Source organism: Neodiprion virginianus, chromosome 3 (genome assembly GCF_021901495.1).
Source record: "Neodiprion virginianus isolate iyNeoVirg1 chromosome 3, iyNeoVirg1.1, whole genome shotgun sequence".
Taxonomy (NCBI): domain Eukaryota; kingdom Metazoa; phylum Arthropoda; class Insecta; order Hymenoptera; family Diprionidae; genus Neodiprion; species Neodiprion virginianus.
Window position 1 is genome coordinate 1,282,529 of NC_060879.1, and position 26,072 is coordinate 1,308,600.

The 26,072-nt window shown below is 37.5% G+C and overlaps 1 protein-coding gene across 1 annotated transcript in view; it reads right to left on the reverse strand.

The window, feature by feature from the left end:
- Positions 1-9,380: 9,380 nt before the first annotated feature.
- LOC124300231 (uncharacterized) overlaps positions 9,381-26,072 on the reverse strand; it is a 55,620-nt gene continuing 38,928 nt past the window's right edge. Inside the window, exons 2-3 of the mRNA XM_046754067.1 lie at positions 11,916-12,076; positions 9,381-9,585 (exon numbers count right to left, since the gene is read on the reverse strand). Coding sequence (XP_046610023.1) covers positions 9,526-9,585; positions 11,916-12,076 — 221 coding nt within the window. The 3' untranslated portion in view covers positions 9,381-9,525. The remainder of the gene's footprint in view (positions 9,586-11,915; positions 12,077-26,072) is intronic.

Sequence of the window (26,072 nt, forward strand, 5' to 3'; positions counted from 1 at the left end):
GAATGAAAAAGAAATTCGAAATCGCGCAATTTTCAGATTCTTTCAAGCATTATATAACGTGAAAGGTTCTCAATCGCTTTAGAAATCGTCACGATCACGTGTTTCAGTCAAATATTAATTCGGAGGTTTAGTTTTACGTTAGAAAAATATGCGCCTACTCGTACCGTTGCGAATACATCGAGTTTCGTTATTGTAATAAAATTATGTAAAAACCGAGGGGGCTAATCAATCGTCGATTTTGACGCACGTCTAATTTTAAGCGAATTCAAATGTTTTCAAGAGGTTTCGCACGAGTTCAAAGATTTCAAAGGATTTCAAATTATTCGAAGATATTTCACATTTCAAAAGATTTCAAGGATTTCAGATCATGCAAGCTTTGAAATAATTTCACGGGACTTAAGGACTCGAAAGGATTTCGAATAACTTCCAAATATTTTACAGATTTCACAAGATTTAAAATAGTTTGACGATATTTGAAAGATACGGAAAGATTCACAGAGAGACGTGAACGTCATATTTCACAATTGATCGACCCCTCGATAAAAACCGCAACATCCTTACGATCATCGAGTCTTTCGACTCGATTCCGCGATCCTCGACACTCACCGGATAACTCGAGTCTCATCAACGTACGCCGCAGTGTCTGTCGAGTGGAGAACGGGCAGCGATCCATGGTGCCGATGGCAATCGGCGGATCGCAAATTTGGAGTATCGAATTTTGACGAAACATTCGATGGACGGAATCGAGGAATCGATTACGTCCAATCGTACAAGGACGATTATATTCGCGAAACAGTTATCGTCGACGAATAAATTTTTTTTTCAATTTGCCCGAGGAGTTTCGGACCCGGGTGGCTCAGGATGGACGGAACTAATTGGCTCGCCCATCGCCCGGACCGCAACCCCTTTTTGGCCGTGTTATAACGCTAATTTACCGAGCCGCGCGTGCTGATTAATTTTGCGAACTCCAAGGAACGACGCCTCGCCTTCGGCCCAGCCTCCTGGACCAGCTGGCCCCTCGTTCTCCCCGAAACAGACACTCTTTGCCTCTTTTCTAGTCTCAAACTCGTCTGAATAATTCCGAAACTGTTTTGACAGGAACGTCGTAATTGTTACAAATGTTGGCTGTTTTCTTTTCGTTTCTTTTCTTTTTTTTTTCTTCGTTCGCCATTTTTCCTCTCCTTGAAGATTGATCAAATTTTTTTTCGCTCTCTTTTCCAAATCCTTATCGTCAGTGACACTACCGGCAAAAATCTCCGAGACCAACAGTTGCGAATACCTACGTACGTTACGTTGTGTGTAAGATGTACGGTGAGATAACGGTAAATCAAAAAATTGTTAAAAACACGAATAAATGATTTGTTTTCAAATAATGTATACGCGATGAAAGAGGGGAAAAAAAGCGAGATCGAGGCGAGGTTGGTACAATTAATCAATTCCTCTTACTTCTAAACCGATGGAAACAAAAAGAAACGGAAAATAATAATGAACAAACAAATACTACAGCTCTCGAATTCACGTTGTGAGTACGAAAATAAAAAAAAATAAAAAAAAAAAACACGAAAAGAAAAGAAAAATAAAATCCCGGTGCATGGACATCATTTTTCACTTCCCATAAAAAACGAGCTTTCCATTAAATCAAGAACAGCCCGGATCTGATGGGTTGCGAAAAATGAGCACTCTCACTTTCTCTTTTTTTTTTCTCGTTTTTGTTCTCTCGTCCCCTCTTTCTCACCGATTTATGCATTCACGTATTTCCATTCTCCTGCCGCTTCTCTTCTGAATAAAAAATACTGAATATATATACGTGTAAAAAGAAATTATTAAAATCCGGAACACGCGTCGAACCTGCGGTAATATTTCGTTCGTCCGGTTAGGATAATTTTGTGCTTTGAAGTAAAAAACTTGTACCTGCGGGTACGTACTCAATATTCATCGACGTGAAAAATTGGGGGAAAACAGGCTCGGTATAATTTCACAAAATTTCTCAACTGTTGGCCTCGGATTTGCTGGGACGACGACGTGCGACTGTATAATTACAACTCTAATATACATTACATATATATATATATGGTATATAAACAAACGACTCGTTATATGTATGTACGTATAATAATATAATATGTATAGCATCTAATTGTAAGCACACACAAACTTATATTATACAGGCATAGAATATGGATATATATATAGGTAATATATATACATATACATATATATATATATATTTGTACGTATATAATAATAATTGTTCATTATTATAATAGACCAACCTATAATAGCCATTTATCGATCAATTTTTTTTTCCTTTTTTTTTGTTTTTTTTTGTTTTTTTTTTTTTGTCAGGCAATTTTTCAACTTTTTGTCTATTTTTTTTTTTTTCCTTTTCTTCGCCAGGCGCCATTCGTCGTCACAAGTGTCACGGATCGATTATCCGTTGACTACTTCGCATCAATATCCATTCGATAATCCATCTACGTTATTACGATTCATCTCTTTCGTCGGATCGCGCTGTAAGGATTTTTAAAGATTTCGTCTCGAGTAATAAGATTTTCACATTCCTTCGTTTTCTGGTTTTTTCATCTATTATTCAGTGTGCGTTTGATTTGTATTTTATTGTTAGACATATTAACAACGGTACAAAACAAATTGTTGTCGTAATGCTGCAGCAGTGATTGTATTTTTATAAAACATCTTCATACAACATATTTCGTTAGTTGGTAAAATTCGTAAATCTTTCATCTCGAGCGTAATTGTACGAATAAAATAAAAGTACAATAATAATTTTATCCCCTTGAGTTATACGCACGCGCAAGTAAATTTTGTGAAAAGGCAATCGATCAATTCAACTGCACATAACACGGGATCGTAAAGTTTTACACAATATAGTCATTCCTTCTACATCTTATCCATACACGTGTTATATGTATCCATGTATGTAATATCGGAGATGTATAAATAATACCGGAACTGTGAAATTAAGGCTTGTGATGTGGAAAGATTGAAGAAACGCATTAATTAATAAACGAATGAGTTCGATATTTGTATGATGTATTAAATATCGGAAAAATTTAATGCAACGATAACAATGACGGTAACAAAAATAACAATAAATAGACTTATTATAGATACATACAAATTTTAATCATATCACAAGTAATTAATTAATCTTCGTATTAACCGAAAAGACTATACGACGTATCAGGAATTATTAACGTGTATGTATAGAGATGCATAAATACATACTGTACATACACATGTGCGTGTATGCAGTGAAAATAGTAATAATCACGATCACGACCATTAATAACAACAACAACAACAACAACAACAACAGCAACAGTAATAATAATAATAATAATAATAATAATAATAATAATAATAATAATAATAATAATAATAATGATAACAACAACAATAGTAATAATAATATTAACAACAACGGTGAAAGAGTGTCAGTCGCGGTGATGCCTTATACCTATGTTATAACGAGGTTCCATATAAATTACAAGAAATAAACTTGATTTTACATTTGAATAGTTGAACGAAAGAAGTAAAGAGAAAGAGAAAAAAAATAACTTAGTAGAAGAAAAAAACTATCATTAAGGGATAAAAATTCGTTGAGAGAAAACATCTGTCAATTATTTACATGCAGTTTTATATTATATATTATTATAATCAAAGACGACGAGGACGACGAGTGGATAAAGTTACTTTTTATATTAGGCCGAGTTTATGCAGGTTATAAGTTACGAGTTCATCGGGCGAGGCGTACATTTGTATAATCTTCATGTTTACGGATCTATACGTATACAGAGTGAATTCCTGACGACCGCACGGTCCGTCGTCCGCTAAAATTTTATCGCGCACGCGCCACAATCCGAGAGTATCTAAATGTTCGCCAGGGTGACCAACCGTCGTGAAAGTAAACGCGTCACCGGCGTTTGTGCGATCAATTGACATCGGTCGAAGTTTTCGAGGCCACGGACAGTTGGTAGCCCTGGCAAACAGTTACTCTGTGACTCGACGCGCGTGCGCGTTAAATTTCAGCAAACGACGGAGCGTGCGGTCGTTAAGAATTCACTTTCTATTGGTGTGAATCTGGAGGTTGGGAAAGGGGTAACGAATGAAGTGTCATTGGCTTGTTTAATGATCTATCGTAAGAATATCAAACACGCGTATAACATTAATTGTATCACGTACGTATCGTGGCGAGCCTGGAATGTTATAAGCTGTAATAGGCGTTATTGTGAAAACTATTGTTCGCAATATAGAAATAGGCGTCTGGGGTCTATGCGTGTTTTAATCGCAGTCAGGATTTTCTCGCAGATACCCCGATAAAAATATCAACGTAAAGTATCTTTATGTGACGATTTTAAATCTCATATTATTATTATCATTATTATTATGTAACATTATCGCGATACGTACAATAACTACAACAAGAACAACAACAACAACAACAACAATAATAATAGTAATGATCATGATAACAACCACAACAATAGTAATGATAATAAGACTAGTAATAATAGTAATCATAATCATAATCAAAATAATGATGGTAATAATACTCGTCTACGTTATACCATTTATGCGATAATAATTATATAAGTATAGTATATGGTATATAATATGTCAGATACGTTGCGAGTGACTTGTGAATAACAACAACAACAGCATTAACAACAACAACAACAACAACAACAACAACGACGACGACGACGACGACGATAACAACCACATCAATAATAATACTAATAATAATAATAATAATAATATTAGTAATGGTAATAATTGCAATGGAAAAACACGAACCTAAGTGACAAATGACGGTAAATTATAAGCAATTGTATAAATGGTTGTTTATCAGTAACGCAAACTTGAATCCAATGATATTATGGTCGTATGCCAATGTCTTTCTACTTCCTACATGCACGTCTGCGGTACGAATTATTATTATTGTACACGCTCGCGATATCTTTGCAAATTTTATTCACTCTTTGGAAATAGTTATCACGTGTTACATTTATTTTCTCGAGTCGGTGAATTTTATTTAGGTACGTTTCGTTATTTCGCCGACTCCGTGGGAATGCTCGATAAAAAATACAATTTCACCTTTATAAATATTACATTTATTACATGTAACGGTATACATACATGCGAGCGACGATGTATATTTATATATACTTATATATACATACATATATGTATATATATATATGGGGCATTCCACGTCAATTCGACCTGGGTTTTACCCAAAAACCCCAGGCCGAATTGACGTGGAATGCCCCATGTATATTTACGATGCAATATTATATTATACAAGAACAACGAGATCGATATGAGAACTACAACAAGAACAGGAAGAGCAACAACAACAATATTGTAACAACAATTTTTTTTTCTCAAGTTTTCTTGTTCTTATTTGATTTTCTCTCGAAAGGAAACGCAAAAATTATCTGCGGATAATATTTTGTTGTTGTTGTTATTATTATTATTATTATTATTATATTTATTGATATTATATAGGTTATCATAAATCATTATATATTTATATACATCGTCACCGGCGAATACTTAATACATGTATATTATATGTAATAAATGATGAATGCGATTATCGTTTTTATGATCAGCTATCATAGGCATACTGAATTTACAATTTGCGATTAATAATTCGTTAACGAATGCAATGTAATTCCTACAACGCATTTTCCGATTTTAAACATAATATATAGTTTCAAATTTACAACCGCAACTTGTATCGCGTACGCGTGTATTTATGATTTTGCACATGCGATCTTTCCGATCGTCCGACGATTCGATGCCGCGATGATTATTGCGGAAAGAGCGAGATAATGAAAAATAAGAACAGAACTAAAGAAGCGGAAAAATAAAAAAGGGAGAAAACGCAACAACAACCAGGCAACTTAATTTATAATTAACCAATTAATCCGACATCAATCAGTCTGTGAAGTCAAATTCGTCTAGAAACTTCGGTCCCTGTATGGTTGTAGAAATTCATTCAAACCTCGGTGTTCCCATATTCGTGAATTTTCTTCTTCTCGTATAATGCAAACGCGCATCTATCATCTCTTGCGGTTATTTTAATCAACATCTGCATGCAGAATCGGATGTGCGGAAAGTTGATGATGTATGCGGTGAATTTCATTCGAACCCATCCAACGTCCGACCCTCACTATTTTTGCTTGAGTTCAAAAAGTTTTCCGCAATTGTCGCTACTCTGAATTTTTTCAGCTTTTTTATTCAACTGGTTAATTATTTATGAATGTTGAGGGTTATTTTGGAAAGGATCTTGCTGAAGAGTCACAAAAAATCATCAGAAGCTATGTTTTCTTTTCCAAACTTCCGAAGATCCGGCCCATGATGGGACGATTCTTTCCTATTTTGTTTGCAGCACTATTAATTTTTTCCATCGACTGAAACGTTGTTTAAGCGGTCTGAATATTCTCAAAAAATTCACCAAACTCTTATGTCTCACTTGGAATATTTTTAGACCGGTTTCACTGTGAAGTTGATGAAAAAAGTTGAATGCACCAAAAAAAAAAAAAAAAAAATAGACGAAAATCCATCCACGGTTGAATCGATTCAGAAATGTTCTGAGTGAAAAATCGAAGTTTTGAGAATCTTTCGGGAATTGCCGGACCGTTCGAACAATATTTTTGATGACCAAGAAAAATTGAAAGTGTGGGAAAAAAATAGAAAAAAAAATCGAAACGGGAAACACGGTTTACGAAAATTTTTTGAGAATCTTAAAAAAGGTCCCCTTCGAAATCACTTCAAATATTTACAAATAATTGAAGGATTGAATAAAAAATCTTAAAAATTTCAGGGCACTGATTCGGAATTGGGACAATTGTAGAAAAAATTTTGAGAAAAACCAGAAATGTCGAGGGTCAGATACTCGTCCGTTTCGCATGGAATTCTCCGTACGTTGATTGGATACCGGCGCTAGACTCTAACGAGCCTCTTCGCGATACCCACGTATTATTTATTATACAATATTCATTAAAATACCACACCTTATTAAATATAAGCCGTGAATTGCCAATTATTATTATACATTCATGGTAAAAGGTTGTCAGAGACAATTTAATTGAGGAGAAACGTAACAGAAATAACAAAATTAACTATTCATTTCATTTTTTACGTCTCGTATTATTATGAATGTTGTTGTTGTTGTTGTTGTTGTGTGTTGTTTGCCGGTTATAGTCATTACAGAGTATAGTACAGCGCAGGTATAATGCAAAGTAAAGTTTTGTTCTGTCTTCTGTTACTTTTATCGTTTCCTTTCTTTCCTCAAATCTAATTGGACAGATATTATAGGTATATATGTTGTGCAGGTAGGTCTGACAATATAATTAATCACATAGTCGATAATTCACGCCGCATACGTATGGGAATTTTTTTTTTTTTTTTTTTTTACTCGCGACACAATTACAAATTTTCAATTCGTCCGCAAATTCTATACGGCAAAATATTCTTCAATCTTTTCTTTGCGGCCGAATTAAGTCTTTTCTATTTTGCATTCATTACCGTATCTGTAATAACCATTTACCGTCTCAATTTGTCTCATATTAGTTATACGTATGTTCCTTCGTAGTTTTGATTTTTTTTTTTTTTTTCAGGATCGCAGTTTCGTACTTTATGTACTATATGCGTGTACGTGCAATATTTATAAGCAGACTTGGTTCGTCGTACGTATCGCGCATTTTATAAAGTTTATTCACCTTTTTCTTGCGCAATGAAACTCAGTTTTTTTTTTTTCTACTTTGCCCGCTCTCTTTCTCTCTCTCAAGCTCAGCAATTTTACGTCATCGTTGTTCACAGCTTACAGTATGCGAAACCTGATAGCGATTGACATTAACGAGGTTTTATTGTAAATAATAGCAGGTACTGGATTGTGATTGCCGGTAAAGAATTCGTAATGCTGCGAAGACTTTCGTAGTCTCATAGAAAGCTGCCTCGGAAGCTTTTTTAGATTGAGGAATGTAACGAAATGGGGGACGGGGGGTGATTGATGTACTTTGTATATAATAAAAATAATAATAATAATAATAATAATTGTATATCATACATAACTGATTTGATTTTGTCACTTTCATCGACTTTTGTGTTCAGTGCATTTTTTTCATTTTTGCTATTGTTGTCGTGATCGTGATTGTTGTTTCTTCTGTTTTTTTTTTTTTTTTTTTCATTTTTCACCTTCTCAGTTTCTTTGGCTGGTTTAAGGTATTTTTTTTCTGTTCCTTCTCTCGTTTGCCTGTTTTCTGTTTCAATTCGTTATGTCCACCACCAGAGCCTCGGTTCGCTTTTTAATAGACGTATAAATTTTTTGAGAATTTTTTTTTTTTTTGTTTTTTTTTTGTTTTTTTTTTTTTTACTTCCGTTTACAATAGTTTACATACTTAAAAATATAGTATATAATAGCTTGTGGTAGGTACGTTTTTGATAAAACCTTTACAAAGTGATAGTAAATAAGTCTATAGGTACAATATAGGAGAAGGAAAGAAATTGATAAATAAATAATGGAGCAAAAAAATTCAATAAACAAATGGATAAATAATAGCGGTGATAATTGGAGCAATTCAGATATCTCTGCACGTGAGCGTTTTTTTTTTTTTTTTTTTTTTCCCCCTCTTGTACACATATATACTTATGCAATTGTACATATGTATATAAAAACGCACCGATCGGCTGCACGGTATAATAAATATTGTATCATCTTGTATACCTAAATAATTTGGCCGCGGCTCTTTGGTATAATAATTTATATAGGTAATTAATTATATATAACGTATATAAGGTATATGAAGGGGGGGGGGGGGAGGGGGAGGGGGAGGAGGTGGCGAAGGGAGGGGGTGAAAAGGGAGAAAATTTTAGATACAAGGCTTTTATTGTAATAAAAGAGAGGGCAAAGGAAGGAAGGGAGGAAGGAGAAGAGAAGGAGAAAGGAGAAAGGAGAAAGAAGAATGGAACATTTGTTCTTCTCTCTTGTTATTTTGTTGTCTTTTCTTTTCTTTTTTTTTTCCAAGACATCTCTATATATATATACACATATACATATGTGTATATATGTATGTATATATATATATATATATATATATATATATATATATATATATATATATATATATATATATATATATATATATCTATGCAACGAGCGAATGATTTGTCAGATTTACCACACGTTTCTTCTTCCTCTTCTTCCCGCGTCTGTTCTGTCCTGTTTTTTATTTATCTTCTTTGAATTTCATTTTTCCTTGCTTCCGGTACGGATCTTCATTCTTTTTTTTTCAATCTTTTATTCTTCTTCCTCGCTTGTTGTTGTTGTTGTTGCTGTTGTTTTTTTTTTTTTTGTAATTTTTTTCTTTTTTTATTACTCTCCAGGACCGTTCGACGATGTTCTTGCAGGCGGTTGTCGTCGTATATATAATATATGCGTATGTATGTTATTATATATAGGCATGCATGTGCGGTACAGAGGGATGATCTTTATTAGCGTCCTCTTGCCCATCGCAGCAACGCGTCCGCCAGAACGTCGAGATGCGCTTTCGTCTGGAACGAAAATAACAAAGAATATAACGGTCAATTTCAATTTTAGAAATATCATTTGTCAAGAATTTCTCACGGTATTATTTTATATTATATACCGTGTAATTCTTATTCTTACAACTATTATCATGCACCCGTCGATCCGCAGTACCTGTAATACCTAATACTTGTATCAACGTCGCCGAGTGATAACATTGGCGTAATTTTATTGAAATTTCAGTAATAGTCGAAGTACGTAACGAGCCGAAATACGGCTCTGCTACATCATATTATCCGCGACAAAATGAACGGTTATGAATAGATTCCTCTTGGTGTTGTTGAACGTATCATCCGTACCCCGTACGTCTTACAGAATTTTCTTTTCAGGTGGAAATAACGCAAGATTTCAGTGGCACAATAAGCTTCCGAGTTAAATTGATTTTAATCGCTTCGTGTAATTTAACTCCACTTTCTTTAATATCAAAATAATATTATCAGTTGAAACAAATTTCTGTCATTCAACTTAATTTAATTCCATTTTAAAATTTCAATTTTTTCCTCGATAATTCTCGTCAATTCACCCTAATTCAAGTGGGTTGAAAAAATTTCGATTCATTCTCTTGTAATTCCTGTGTTGATTTTAATTCAGCATTCTTTTTCTCTGTAAATAGACGATACCGGCTGGAATCCGAACTGATTCGAATCAAGTTGACTTAATTTTCCATAACTCATTCATTCCTCACTTGATTCTCACAAATTCATTTATTTTCCATCGATTCAATCAATTCTCATTTATTCGGTTGAATTGTCATGAATTTGAATAACCTGTCGTCGCATCGTTTCATCGACTTACTTTCCCCTCGCCCTTACAACGCGTATAGTTGCGCACCCACACACACACACACGGTCTGCACTCTCTCCTTAGTCTCTTCTGCATGCATAACTCAGCAAATGTAGGTACTCGTAGTTCGTTACCGAAGTTGTTCTTGTGTATTTTTTTCTCTCCACTCTTTCTGCTGGTTTTATAGAGAAAAAAAAAAAAAAGAATCACGATGAAAAAGTTAAAAAGTAACGATTTTCACAGACATTCTCCTCTTTGCACGAAAATATTGAAAATGATATCGAAGAGACAATTCACAGACAAGATTGCGGTGGTCGTGGTTTCAGCGATGAATTATTCTCCGCAACGAGAAAACCTGAAAATATCACATCTCTCGCTGCCGAGAGTCCTCTTGCTGATTGCGAGAAGAACACGCGTTAAACTTGACTTCTCTTTCTTCGTCACTTTTTTATTTCGCCATTTTTCTCCTCTCGTTCTAGCTTTTAAGTATGATGAAAAAAGTGATCTTTTTCCTTTCAACTTTTAAGTTGTTGCAGACTTTCTGTTCTTCTTGTTGTTTTCGTTGTTGTTATTATTATTACAATTATTATCATTGTTTGGCAATATTGAGCCTTAGCTGGAACCTCGGGGTCGTTGGTTACCCGAGGGTTTTTAATCGAGATTTTCGTAACTTGAAACTTTCTGCCTTGAGAAAAAAAAATTTTATTCTACCTTAAAATTAACCCTTCGAGTACACGCCTGTTTTTTCGATCGTGGAGGACACTCTGGGTCAAAATGAGCCTGTCCCATTTTTGACGTACGAATACGACGTACGCGAAGAAATTCAGGGGTATACTTTCGGTATCTTGCAACGCGATAGTGTAGCTTAGAGGTATGAATATTACGAATAAGTCATAAATGTAAATAAAAAAGAAAAAAAGAGAAAAATAAAAAACAACCGGAAGACGAGAAATTTTTGAAGTATTACCGTTTAGAAGAAAAAGATAAGGGTAAGAGTGACCCGGTACGTTCTCAAAGGATTAAAAATATCGTTGTGACCTTTTTTTTGTCTGGTAAAAAACGCTTCAGCGAATAATCAAGAAAAGAAAATTGTGCACCAGCCCAAAGGGTGTCGGTTAATCGTCACGTTACACCCCAAAGTAACATATGATACTTGGTAGTTTCTCGACGCTCGGGGAAGGTGGTTGAGAATTTTTCCCAACCTTCAGTAACATCAGCCTTTCGACGCACGTGTTAATAAATATACGTGTACGTACGTATAATATTGGCAGGTACAGCTGGAGAAGCAGTCACGTAGTTCCGGGCTTTTGGTTCTCTCGCGCTTTGTACGCTAACGAAAGAGGTAAACGCGCGGGCTTGCAAGGTACATACGTGCCGGGTGTTGCAAACTTTATCACTTTCGAGCCGGGCGAGATACGCCTGTACGAGTGGGTGGAAGACCCCTGGGAGAGTTGTTTGTTTGCTTGTTTAAAAAAAAAAAAAAAAAAAAGTATTGCAGTGTCGCGGTACTCACAGTCTTGTAGAACATGCAGGCCTGTCTATCCTCGTCCTCCCCTGTCGGGCAATCTATGAAACCGTCGCACAACACGTGGTCGTCTATGCACCGATATCGTCCCATCCGGTCCGGCGTTGGGCACGCGAACCGTTCCATTCCGTCCTCCGAGGATGGACACTCTGGAAAATAGAGGCGAGGTTAGCACAGGATGTTTTTTATAAATTTTATGTTTTCCAGTTTCATGCCGAGTCCAAAAATTACTTCCATTTCCCTCCGTCGCGTAGTGTATTTTTGCAAAATACGAAGTGTTTGCGTTAAAAAGAAGAGCATACGACGACGATGGAAAACAACACCGATATTACTTGGAAAATTAAACAAACAATTTCTTCGTGAAATTTACTCGACGTTTCTGTCTTCATTCTTTGCACCTACGAAACTTTTTCTTCTTCTCTTCGATACTTCTCCGAACACGCCTTCCGCGTTCCGTTTTCTTTTTCCCTCTTTTTGTTTATTTTCGAGTCTCGCTCTAATAGATATTAAACGAAAGTAAGAAATCGCTTTTGCATAGAATTTTTAAAATAAATAACATGATACCGGATTTCGAATTGAACGGAAGTTTCACTCTAAATGAAACTACGTGCACGGGTTTAAGAAAAGAACCCGACGTGATGAAATTTTTACTAGTATTTTTCCTGGTTTCAGTGAGTAAAAGTCTGTAAGAAATGGCTGAAAAAAAGAAACCTGTGCAGTTTTTTACTGATCCCCTCGCAAGATGGTGTTATAAAAGAACCCTTCGTCCATCAAATCAACGATTATCGTTGCGATAATTCAGCCGAACTCTAACGTTACACGAGATTGGAAAATCGCGATGATAACCGCCGCATTCCGCGGTAAAGTTATTAACTTATGCGGTAACCTCAAGCGATGGTTCACGGGTACCTGTAATATAGAAATCATCCCCCTGCCTCTTGGGGTATTTATTTATGGGGGGAGGTTAAGCGATAACACGTGATTCATAATTCAACGGCGAGCCGTTCCTTGTGTAATACCCGTATACGTTAGGTGTACCTACGTTATATACGTTGTTGAACGACTCGAACGACTCTGAGTTTCGCAATGTAGGGACGTTTACTTTACGCTGCTTTATGCCGCATCGTTGTTTCTGTGCGCTGAATTTCTGAGTATTAAATAAAAAATTCCGGGAATACGAGCTCCCGTATTCAGGATATATACGGGACTGCTCGCGTGACTCTGGTGTGTGGGTTCGACGTATAAATAGCGGAACTTGGATCAACTTTGTTCAAACTTTTTGTCACGTAGGTGTTTTTTATTCATATATATATATATACATATATTATGCATATACGGATGACGAAGCGTCGTGTATCGGAGAGGAGAACGTCTTCTTTTAATCCTCTGTAGGCGAATACATATAATGCCTGAATGATAACGATCGCGTAATGACGATGAGAATAACGAGCAGCGCGGTGTCTTTTAATGCGAAGGGAAAATACATGTATATATATACATCGGCGAAGTATCATCCTTCGCTAGCAATATCTTCTTATTAAAGCCCATAAAGCCAGATTAGAGTCTCTTTCGAAAGCTTATAAAGGGCAGTTGCGGTTCTGCAGAGGCGTCACTTGACGTCGAACGTGAGACGTAATCTGATTATATTACCTACGTAATAACAATCGACTCTCTCATCGTATTCTCGACTCTCTCTTATTTTCCTTGAGATTACGGTGCGATGAATGAGAAAAATCGCCGTCTGGATTTTTTTTTTTCTTGCGACATTTATACACACTTCTCCTACGCTGTACGAAATACTTGAAACTTGATATAACCGGCACATACAGAGGATAAGGATAGATAACGCAGATCTGCGTCTTTTTCTTTTCCGAATGTTCATTTAGCGGAGTGTTAATAGTCGCGGAAGTAGTCATGAATTTAATATGAAACGACGTTCGTACGAAAACAGGTGAAAACTACAGGTTGAATGAAATAAAACTACCCATATCCAAAGTTTTCATCGTTCAGTTGAAGCTTAAAAATAACAAGAATAAATACAAAATGTGCGGGATGAATCATATCGCTGTCATGGGTGTTTTTTTTTATTTTTTTTTCATTTTCTTTTTGAAGCAAAGCTTTGCTTCGTCGGATTCCATTTATGAACTTTATCCGCTTCATCTTTATGGATCATCCAACTTATACTACAGTCTGCCATCATACTGACGTCCCAAAGGCTTTGATATCTTCTTTACATCTCTTTTACATCTTGATGTAACGGTTCACCTTATTTTTTTTTTTTTTTTGGCAAACGATGAATGTGCGAATTACAAAAGTGAAATTTTAGACTCATATTACATCCCAAGTCTTTATAGTTGCTGTTTAACATTTCTTGGAGAATATTTTTATAATTCGTAGGATATTTTGCGTTGTCTAAAAATTTAGCAACAACAGTCTTTAAGCGATTCCAGGTTTTTTTCTGAACTTGTCATGATATTCTCAGAGTCTGCATCATGTTATCAACGAAGTATACATGAATTTACTGGATTCTTCCTTTGAAACTGTTATAAATATTTATTTTAATAACAGTTATTCTGAGAAAAGTATCACTCCGTGTATATTTATATGAATAGCAAAAAATCGTGATGTGATGCGTAAAAACGAAGTTGATATTCCGAATCAGCGGACCAAAATCTATATCTATATATATATGTGTGTATAATGTACGAGTAATTAGAAAACTTTTTCATCGCAGACCTGCGTAAGTAATGTTTCGGAATTAATTAGACAGCAGAAGTGAAGTTTGGTTCTTGATCGCAGCGGAGAGAACAGAGTGGTGGTGTTACCATGCTTTGAGGAGCAGCCACTCGACTGACTTGACACAGTACCTACGGGTTGTTGCTGCAGCCTCGAGTGCCGAATTGATGGCTGCGTAGCATTGCAGGTTCGTTGTCTAGGTTATACCTAGACACTTGACTCGACAATTCAATTACCTTTGGGCGTGTGAAGCCTTGTGTGTGTATACTAGGGTGTCCCAAAAAAAAAAAACAAGACAAAAATTGATTTTACACGGTCCTTACCCTGGAAACTTTGGTTTCGATAGAAGAAAACATTCTCGCGAAGAGGGAGCTTTGTAGCTTAAGTGGAATCCTGCGCCGCTCGTTGGACGTTTATAATTATAACAGCCAATTAACGTATGTAACGAACTGTTTGAAAGGAAAAAATTAAAACTATAGGGATTGTATTTGAAATTAAGAGAAAGAAGATTCTACTCGATAAATTAATTGTTTGAAATTGAAATATTTATTATCGATATGTTTGGTAATTGAGTTTGAGAAAAATTGGACTGTTTTAACTTACGATGGAAGCATCCGATATCTAAGAATAAGTTTCAACTGATTCGCACGGAGAAAGTGAGTTTGTTAGTAAAGTTGTGTCGAAACGAATCCTGGAAATGTTTGGAAAAGCGGGAAATGTCAGGGAATTCGATACGTCATTGACGCTAGGACACCCTGTATAATAATTACCGTCATTAGAGAGCGTGGCAATGAGAAAGAAAGGGAAAAGAGAAGAAAAGAGAAGAGAAGAACAAAGCAGAGAAATAATAATGTAAAATGAATTGAGCCTTAATTACGAGCAGCGAAGGAACAGGAGTAGAAGTGGGTGGGTTGGCAAAGTCGCAAAAGGGATGAAATTAATTATGCGCGAAAGGTTCATTGGCTTGACTATATCACAACGACCTCAGCCAGGTAGGCGTACCTATAACCATTAACAAAGTCATCAACGCGGCGCTGTGCTCGAGGAGGAGCCGGTGGCTTGGGAAAATTAGGTAATTACATTAACGATGGATTTCCGAAAGATCGGCGGGTCTCCTTACTCGCCATTGTGGAACCGGTGTAGTTACCGCAACTACAAATCCGCCAGCGGACGACTGACTGTCCAACCGTCTACCTTTATCGAGAATCTCTTTATCGGGGCTGGAAGGCGGAAGGCGCAAGGACGCGATTTCAAACGCTACTTGTCAAAATGTTGTCTTTGATTTAAAACGGAATGAAATGGAACGAAATTGGATGAAATTGAATGAAATTGAATGAAATTGAATGAAATGAGACTCGGAGTTCGCGTAGCGTTTGGAAATTGAGGGTGATAAAAAGGACGACGTTTGTGAAAAGAGTGATTTCCCATACCGTACTCGGGATTTCGTTTTCATTACCACCGTGCGCTTATCTACAAAGTGTACTTTTTCTCATCTTACTTCAAGAGAATTTCTAAATTATGTAGGCATTTTAATTCCGACCCCTCAATCGTCATTTCACAATGAACCGCATTGGTGTTCTCGCTCGTTCCAAGAACGCATTATCATGCGACTGTATTCCATGCTCAGGTATCTGATTCCGTTCGCAGCGTGATTAGAATAACCGCACCCTTATCTCTGCACCTGTTCGCCGGGTTCGAACGAGAAGTGACATTTATTATAGAATCACCTTGATATACTTTTATATCGGTGAAACGAGTCTGCGGTGCTCTCTTATCGCTGCACATACAATATACATACGTACGGCATATAACTTTACCTTTTACATACCCCACCTACCCGCAAGCTCGACGCTTGCAGCCAGTTATTTAACTACCGACACTTCCAATTTTACTCTCGCGTTACTACCGCAACACCACCGCGACCTGTTGAACTGCAGCGTCGTAGGTATTATTTGTCGACGATACGCCAAGCGCAGGTGTAAAATTATCGTTCTATTCAACTCGAATCGGGGATGCCCAATGGCATAAGGTCTTCGTCATTCGCTTTGAAAATTATCGAAACGTATGATGCGTGAAAAAAAAATGATCCAAACAGAAGGTCGTAACCACCATTTTTTTTTTTTCATTGCAAACGCTTCAAAAACCATTGGACTCGTTGATAAATCGAAATCTGTGAAAATTCAGATATCTTAGAAAAAAATTCTCTGAGATAAAAAACAAAGGAGTTAAAAAAAAAAATATGTTTCCGGCAGATACGACCTTATGGAATTAGTCGACGTACGTTTTTATGGTTGAATCAGTGGGAGAAGGTCGTATCTGCCAGTACACGTGACCTTTCGCTCTCAATTAAACTGTTATTCAATTTCGACGTTTCAGTCCATACTTTCATGTTTTAGGCTTAGATACGATCGGAATAAAAAAAAATAAAAATTACACCCTCGTTTTGATGGCGCTTACGACCTTACGCCATTGGACACGCGACGTGTGTAATAACGTTGACATCGTGTATCGTTGAACCACATCTTCACAATCACCGTTTTTGGAAAATTACTTACCAAAAATGGTAATTAGGAATAATCCGTCGTGATTCAAAATGGAGGGGGGATATAAAACAATGGGACAGGTACTGTGCAGGCCTGTTAAGAATAGCAGTTGGACAGCCGTATCCCCGAGTACACTTGTTCCTCATTTCAAACTCAAGAGCTATCCATCCTGATGCCGTCTCTTTGTATCCTTTGTAATGGCGAATCGTTGCGAGAGGGTGCGGGTGGGTAGGTATAAGTAAGCGCCCGTGGCGTGAGAGAATTTAAACCTGTCGTGTAATAAATATTAAATGAAGTTCCTTTATATTTACCACCGTGCCAGTGTTAGCTCTGCGGAGTTGACTGGTTTGCCAAAGGTAGAAGTATTCCAAAGTTCGGCCTTTCGCCTTTATCGCGAAAGGTACGCGTACGTACATGTATAATCGCCCGTATACCTACTTAAACAAAACGAACAAAGTTTTACAAATTTTCCGTTGGGGTTGAGACGAAGGCTGAGGAGGCACCTTAATTATTTTTTTTTCCTTTTCTTACCTCTGGCCGATAGCTTTGAAACTATTCTTCCGATACACGATTCATCTAGCGGGTGTGGTCTTTGGCCTCCTAAGGCTATTACGACCGAACGATACAGTCCGTAGGTGGGTACTTGAATTTCTTCCTTTCCTGTCAAACTCTTCTCATTGTCCCGCAAGTCGGTTCAGCGGTAATTAAAGCATTACGAATAAACGAAACAACCGTTTTATCAGATAAAGTTCGGTTTTGTAGAAACCGGAACGATGTTTCGGATTTTACGAAAAATTACTAATCTTCTCAAACATTATTTTTTCAATAGCAATGGAACAAACTTCGGTATTACATTTAAATGACTTTCGTTCAAAAATAATAATTTATAATAAACTACAGGTGTAAAAGAATTGATAAAGAATTTTAAAAATGAATATTTTCCGTACTTCTTCTATTTTCGTACGAATTTTCGCGTATCGAACCCCAAACGTAGTCTCCCATCGCGTTCTCGTTAATTTATCAGGGTAAAAAAGACCAAAACAAACTTTATAAGTAATAAATAAAGGTTTTGGTTATTATTTTATGTATACAATGAAAATTTATTTATTTCGATTGAAACTCCTGTGTCATCGAAGGAGATGTCAATGGTGCAAGTGCACGCAGAGCATGCCGTATCAAATCGAACCGACGAGTTACATTTGGAGGAACGTATAAACTCGATGATCGAGTGATGCGCGTTGTACGAACCAATGCGATTGGATCGGATTGAATTGGAGATAACTTTGTGAACCTTGTTGGACCGTTTGGCATTTTGATGAAACGTCCCAATTATTTACTTGAATGACGTTAATCAGGAACGAGAGTCGGGGATACTCGGCGGCACTCTCGTTTATTCGCTGTAGCCGGTACCATAATTTCTTTCATCGAGTGTAATTCAATAATTTAACCCCCCTCCACCCCCGGAGAGGGAGTAAGGGAATTAAACCCCTCTTATTGACCGTCAAGAGGTCTGATTTCCTTTTTTCGTAAATTCCTTCGTCGTACCCTAAGGTCTATTCGTCATGTTTTCGTCGCCCAAGCTCTGGTAATTGGCTCAGCTTCTTACCCCGATGACGGCATGAAAATATATTATACGTAAGCAATGTTAAAACAGCGTCAAATCTCAACAGGCTTTCAAACGGATGAGAATGAAAGAAACGCAAATCTGTCACAGTGCGGATCCGACAGATCCACCACACTCATTTTTCTACGACGATAAGAAAATGTGACACAAGACTATTGTCTGCAACACGGTATGAGAATAAGAGCCACAGGTTGTCGAGATCCAAAGAGTGAGAAGGACTCGGCATCTGGTAGATATCGTTTCTTTTATGTGGATCTGTATCAGGCCAGATGCAGGTTGAAGAGCGTCCGAAGTCAGCGTACCGCTTATTGACACGCTTGGAACCAATTATTGACACTTTTATTTGTCAAAATTATAAATTCACGGCTCAAATTGCAAATTTCTCGATGACCAAAACCAATTGCTGGAGGGTTAGATGGTACAAATTTAATTTCTGGTCGTTTTAGGACCAAGGATCAAACAGATATACAACCCAGAAGGGTCAATAATTGGATAAGAGTCGATAACCGAACGAATTGTCTTGTGCCAATAAAATTTGATTACTCGTACTGGTTCTCATGTCACCAGCATTTGTTATAATATTTTAGTTATTGGTAAACCTCTCGATTTTTCCATCTACGAGGTAAAAATAATGCTCGTGAAAACAGCAAATTTTTTCTTATCGTTTCACAATTGTATTTTACTTCTCCGTTTTCTCGCAAATTCACGTCCTCTTCACGTCACGATCTTCTCTCCCGTTCTTTATTTGAAGATTTTTTATTTCACCTTCATTTCATGTTCGGTTCGCTTAGCTTTGCCATTAATAAATGCAAAATTCCTTTTTCATCGGAACCTGCTCGGTGATGAGAAGGAGGAGGAGGAAAACGAATAAGAACCGATGTGTTTTTCTTACCGAGGCAATCACGTTTCGTTCAACCGCGATGTATTCTTTGATAAAATTTTTTTTGATGGACTGTTTTTTCGTCATCTCGTTTCATTTGAGGGATGACGGTTCAGTAATTGCTCGAGGTGCCAAGCGGACAGATGGATGTGTATTCGGTATAGTTTTACGTACGCTGGCTGACTGATATATATATTTACGTATATATGTATGTACGTACATATATAATTAGACCGTATCACAAACTGTATCGACTATTTTTTCAAAATGCAAGTCGAAAATATTGTCCCAAATAACGAAAAAAAGATGACGTCCAAGTTCAGGTCTTATTATTAATATTCAAAGGTTCATCATCGCGATTCTCTATTTTCCATATAAATAACAACATGGGAATTTTTTTTTTTTAACTCCAACAAGGCCAGAGAATGTTTTTGTAGGGAATTGAACGCTCTAAAAAAAAGTCTCTCATCATTTTACGACAAATCTACTCTCTCTAATGTTATTTGAGATCAAAAATTATTTGCAAGAACCCTGAATCATTTTTGGTACAGTACAGTTCGAGAGCATCTTTTTCTCGTAATTTGTATTCGTTATTTTCAACTCGAATTTTGAATAAAAATAAGTAAGTGATTTTTTTGATACGGTCCGACACATACATATACATAGGTATGTATGTAGAACTTGGTATCAAAGCGGTGTTCTATCGTCATATTCTCATTATTCAACTCCCGTCTAGGAATATCATCTTTTTCTGTTACTCGTATGAATATTGATGCTACGGGACGTTCACGTATCCACTTCTCAGCTCTTATACGTACACCTATATCACATCGATCGAAACTTCTATAATGCCATTCTGACGCGCAGTGGAGTTCGGGATGCTTCGTTCCTTCGAATAATACGTCCATGCATGTGTACCTTGATGTGTGTTGTATTGTATGGTACGTACACGTATGCGTACACATACGACGAGTTATACGTATCGACGAGGTCAACTCGCACGAGGCTTTTATTGTTACTCGGAGAAAATGTCAAATGACGAAATAAGGAAGAAGACTGCGAATTAAACGACGAACTTCAACCTGATGCTGATAGATACATATCACGTACATATCTACCGAAATCTCATCGATTTCCATTTTACGCCTGATCAATACATGCTTTTCTTTTATACGAAGTGTGTTAAAAAAATAAGGAGAATATTTGTTTTTTGGAAATGATATTATTCATTCGTCAAGAACAATGTTACCCCCTTGAAAATAGTCACCATTGGATACTGTACACTTATGACAACGCTTTTTCCAATTCCGGAAACATTTCTGGAACTCGTTCTTTCGGATAGCTTTTAGCTCTCTGATCGATGCCTTTTTAAGCTCATCTATATTTGCAAAAGAACGGCCATTTTGAGGTTCTCTTTGTTTTTGGGAACAGAAAACAGTCACACGGATCCATGTCTGGCGAATATTGAGGCTGGGACATCGTTACAGCGTTGTTTTTGGAAAAAAAGTCACGAACAAGCGATGAAATTCTTGTAGCAAAATTGAATGAAAATTCTCCGATCCATTTTCGAAATCGCCGATCCTACCAAAACACATGCAAACTTTTTGACAGCCGACAATAGACTAAATATCCAATATGGCTAACACGGTGTGGAAACTTTTCAGACAAGTTTACCAACATAAAAGCGTAAAATCGCTCCAATCGAACCAACAAATTACGAACTAGTAAAAGTACAAAATTCCCGTTATTTTTTCAACACGGCTCGTACTACTGGTCATCCCAGCGCGCTGACTTGATCAGTGTTACATTAGCTGGCGTTTAAGGGTGAAAGAATTAAGGTTTAAAAGAGGGTGTCAGGCTGCTGCGCTTTGTTTTCGTTAAATTTGAAATGAGAAAATATAGCGTACGTACCCGCAAGTTGGTGCGAAAAATACCGAGTGTCAAGGTACTCTAAGGATTACACACCCCTTATATAGTACATACATACATACATCCAAAGAAAATATAAGGAATGGAAAAAGTTTTTAATACCGCATGACGAGGGGTGCGAAAGCTATGTGCCATTGTTGTTCATGCCACCTGCGCCTTATGGGTAAGACCGGGTAGGCGTCGATAAGAGCGTTGCACTCTGGTTATCTTCACCCTGAATCACATATACACATACAGGGCATTCCAAGCCAACCCGCCGAGCGGTTGATCGTGACATTTTTGAATTTCACCAAGGATTATTCCTACACTGGTACGACCCGTGAAAGGCTTCCAAAGAAATGTGCAAATTTTTTTCATCACTCGTCTTTACTCTATGATTTTTTAAACCTATCTGAAAAAAAAACCCGAAATGATTTTTATGAAACGAGAAAAAAAACCGTTTGGTTTCCGAAATTAAATCTTGCGTGAAAATGTTCAATTTCGTAAAACCAAATGTTTTTTTTTTCTCGTTTCATAAAAATCAATTTGATTGTTTTTGAGATGGGTTTAAAAAACAGGGTCGTAGTAACGTAGGAAAAATCCTCGGTGAAATTAAAAAAATGTCACGGTCAACCGTTCACTGAGTTGGAGTCGAACGCCCCATATATGTACATAGATGCATGAGTATTTCACTGGTGGAATAAACGCGCGCATTGTGTTTTACATCGGGTTTTTATTTTTCTCCCGCACCGCGCGGTTAGAACAGAGAGATAGGAAAAGCACGAGTTTTGCATAAACCACGGAGTAGAATAAGCGAAAAACCGTTACATTTCATTTCCATTTTCACAAAAGTATAAACTTTTCCTCACACGGTGGCTTGTTCTCTGCGTGGTTGAGAATTTTTACGATCCAAAGTTGGGAAATTACGAGGACAGAGCTACAAAAACGACGGCAAGCTGGATGAATACCACGACTACCACCATCGACAACAGCAGTCGCTGCCACTATTTGCTGCAAGATTTCTTGAGTATGGCGTTTGTCACTTTGCTTGTGAAACAAAAGAGACCCTGCGGAAAAGGAGGGAAGAGACCGAGACCGAGGAAAGAGAAACGTGGCGGTAGAGATCATCGCTGAAGTGAGGCTGCTTTGCTCTTCCCTTACCACTTATATAATAAACAATGGGAACGGGCAACGAAATTAGAACGTGGAACGAGGAACAAACTGATTGGAGGGTGGGTGGGTGGGCATCCCTCGTGAGACACGCGGCTGTAACGCCAGCAGAAAATCTCTTGATTAACTCCCCTCGAATCCTGACAGACGATCCCAGCAGGGTTGTTTTTTTTTTTTATCTTATTTTTTTGACCAAAGAGATAAAACGAGACGAAGAATCTTACCTCTAGGTACGATAGCTGGCGTGGTGAAGATCAGTTTATTTCGGACTTCTCTTATACGTATATACACCTTTCACACACGCACGCACCTACGATGTGTGTATAGGTATAATAATACTGAGGAAACGAGAAAGTTGGGTTATGTCCGCCTAAAATATCCTCCGGAGGAAAACATTTACCAAAGTCCATCATGGGTCGCGGAAAGAAAAGGGAGAGAACGGAATATGGAAGCAAATATCGCCATGAAGCAACCAACCGTTCGCCAAAGGAGGGTAAAAGTTGCTTTACGATGTCATATTGTAATGTCTGTTTATAGGGGATTTCACCAAAATTTATACAGAGTGAATAGGTCGCCAACGTTCTAATGGACTAACGCGCATGCGCTAAAGTTCTAGAGGAAAAGCAGTTGGTTTTTCAGGTTGACCAACCGTATTAAGTTGTGCTCAAATTCGGTCATTCACCGATTAATAGTTTTTACGATTATAAACATTGGCAATCTGCCAATATTAATTTAATAAAATAAATATTCGATCTTACAAAAACAGTTCCAACGGCCAAAATCTTTGATCTATCGTACATGCTGCAAAAATTGTCATCTGAACTTGCGACGCGCGACGGTTGGTCAACCTGAGAAGACAACCGCTTTTGCTCTGGAATTTTAGCTCATGCGCGTTAGATCATTCGACCGTTGACTACTAACTCTGTATAAGGCCGCATGGTTTTCACTACCGTGAAATGGGTTCGTGATACAAGATAATTTAGGCACGTTGGTTGTTGCTGAATTTTTAACGTTGAAAATAACGTGTGTCGAGTTTGCAAATGTTATCATTTGTGATATTTAGACGTGATACCGACGAGTACACTCCTTACGTCATCCGACAATTAGATACAAGAACATATACACGCAATATTCTCACAATGATGATTCCGCGTTAAGAATTTAACCTGGTATATGTTCGTTGGGATAAATTATTACGAATTTATAGTAGATTGGACAAAGCGTATAAATTATTGTGCATGCGGGCAGTCTCAACCCTTGTAAAACAACTTTAGAACTTTCAGATAGGATAATAATTGCACTGCAAATTCAGACATGATAACGAGAGAAAGCGAGAGAAAGATAGCGAGAGAGAGAAAGAGAGATTTTATATTGCTGCAGACTGCTCGATTCCCGCGCATAATTACCCCACTATGGTGCGGTATGAAAACTTTTTACGCACTTCAATTGTGCATCCGGTATGCGGTTTATGGCATCACAAATGCTGCTGATATCGAAGCCGTTACAACTTGCGGCTTGACATTATTAACGATGAAATGAATTCGAAATAGAAATAAAAAATAACGAAAGATATCCCGTAATCGATTTGTATGCGTTGAAAACTCGCTCGTTTGTGTCCGATACCTTTCATTTTCATTTCATAACTCGTTTAAACCAGATACATTCTCCGTTAGTCAATCAGTGGAAAATTGGGAGACTTCAATATGTCTAATTACACTGGTCAGCAAAATTTTTTAACAAGGAAGGTGCTTACTAATTTTCAAATACCCATCTACTCTCACTATAAAATCATATTTATTTTGATTCGATCGGGTATAGTTTTCGCGTTACAACTACTATCGGTATAATTGAATGTTCGTCGTTTTTACTTACCTTTTTTGATTCAAGCTGTTTTTTTATTTACAACAAGTATCAGTTAATTAGTTACAACGAATAACCAACCTGTAACGCAGAAACTAGACGTGATCGAATAAAAATAAATATGGTTTCACAACGAGGGTAGACGATAGATATTTCAATATCCGTAAGCACCTTCGTTGTTAAAAAATTTACTTGATCGGTGTTCTTTATTGGCGTACCCATCCCACCTCTGTGTTTCACCTTTCGATTTCGTCGCTCTCGTTAAGCGAGCAAGACTGTACCCCTTTATGACTTTACGACTATAATCAACCCTTTGTTTGCTCTTTAATAATCACGAGAACGCCTATATACAACGAATGACGGGGCACGAGCTGTATAAGAGGCACCGATCACCGTTTACGGGGTGTTTTCATAATCGTACCATGCGTAGGCACGATAACATCCGGTATGGTAACGCGCGATATTCGTTTCCGAACAACAGCTGCGGTTCAGCTCGTCGACGATCGAATCCCCTCAATTTAAACAGTCGTTAATCCGATTTTGGAACGCCCTACATAACGCGACTCTACGGTGTTATGTATAGCGTATACATATATACAAAACGACCAGCTCGCGGGTATAACGGCGGCAAAAGTGTTTACTACGAAAAGCTCCGTTCGTTCGTTCGTTCGTTCGTCGATGCTGCTGTTCAAGGGATGAGGAAGAGGGGCGGCGAACGTAAGAGGAATGAATCCCCGGTCGGAATCGTCGGATGCTGCAGGGAACGAACGGCGGTCCGTCTGGACGTCGCCTCCGCGCCTCTGGCGTCCCCCAGGTGCCTCCCTGCCTCTCTTCCCCTCCGCCCCCGGGCGGTGTACCCGGGATAACGTTGGGCGCCAGGTCACGGGGGGAACGATCTCTTCCAGCAACCAACATCCCTCCGCTTCTCTCTACGTCCTCTATTTTTACCTAACGTCATTTTTCTACGCCGCGTCTGGCTGCAGCTCTCTAGGTGTACGGACGGCTTTATCAATCCAGAACTCCTACCAATACCGCCATCCGGTCTGCACCAAATCCCGATGGGTTCTTCGGTAGAGTCTGTGGAGGGGTTTTTTTTTTTTTTTTCTTTCTTAATGTAATGTAATGTAATGTAATGTAATTTATTAAACAGGCTGTAGGATTAAAATCCTCTAACGCCGTAAAGAAAATACAAAAAATATACAGAGCATACAATAAGAACAATAGTCGAAAGAATAATTGAAAATCGTAGTCAACAATAAGCAATAAAAAAAAAAAAACATCTTAAGAATAATAACAGTACTATATGTATGGTCTCTCAACGTCAATTGTCAATAATAACAAAAAGAAAATAATAAAGCTTAAATTGCACTAGGTTGCCTAAAATCATAGTTTTGGTCTTTGAGGCATTAATTTTCAACTTGTTC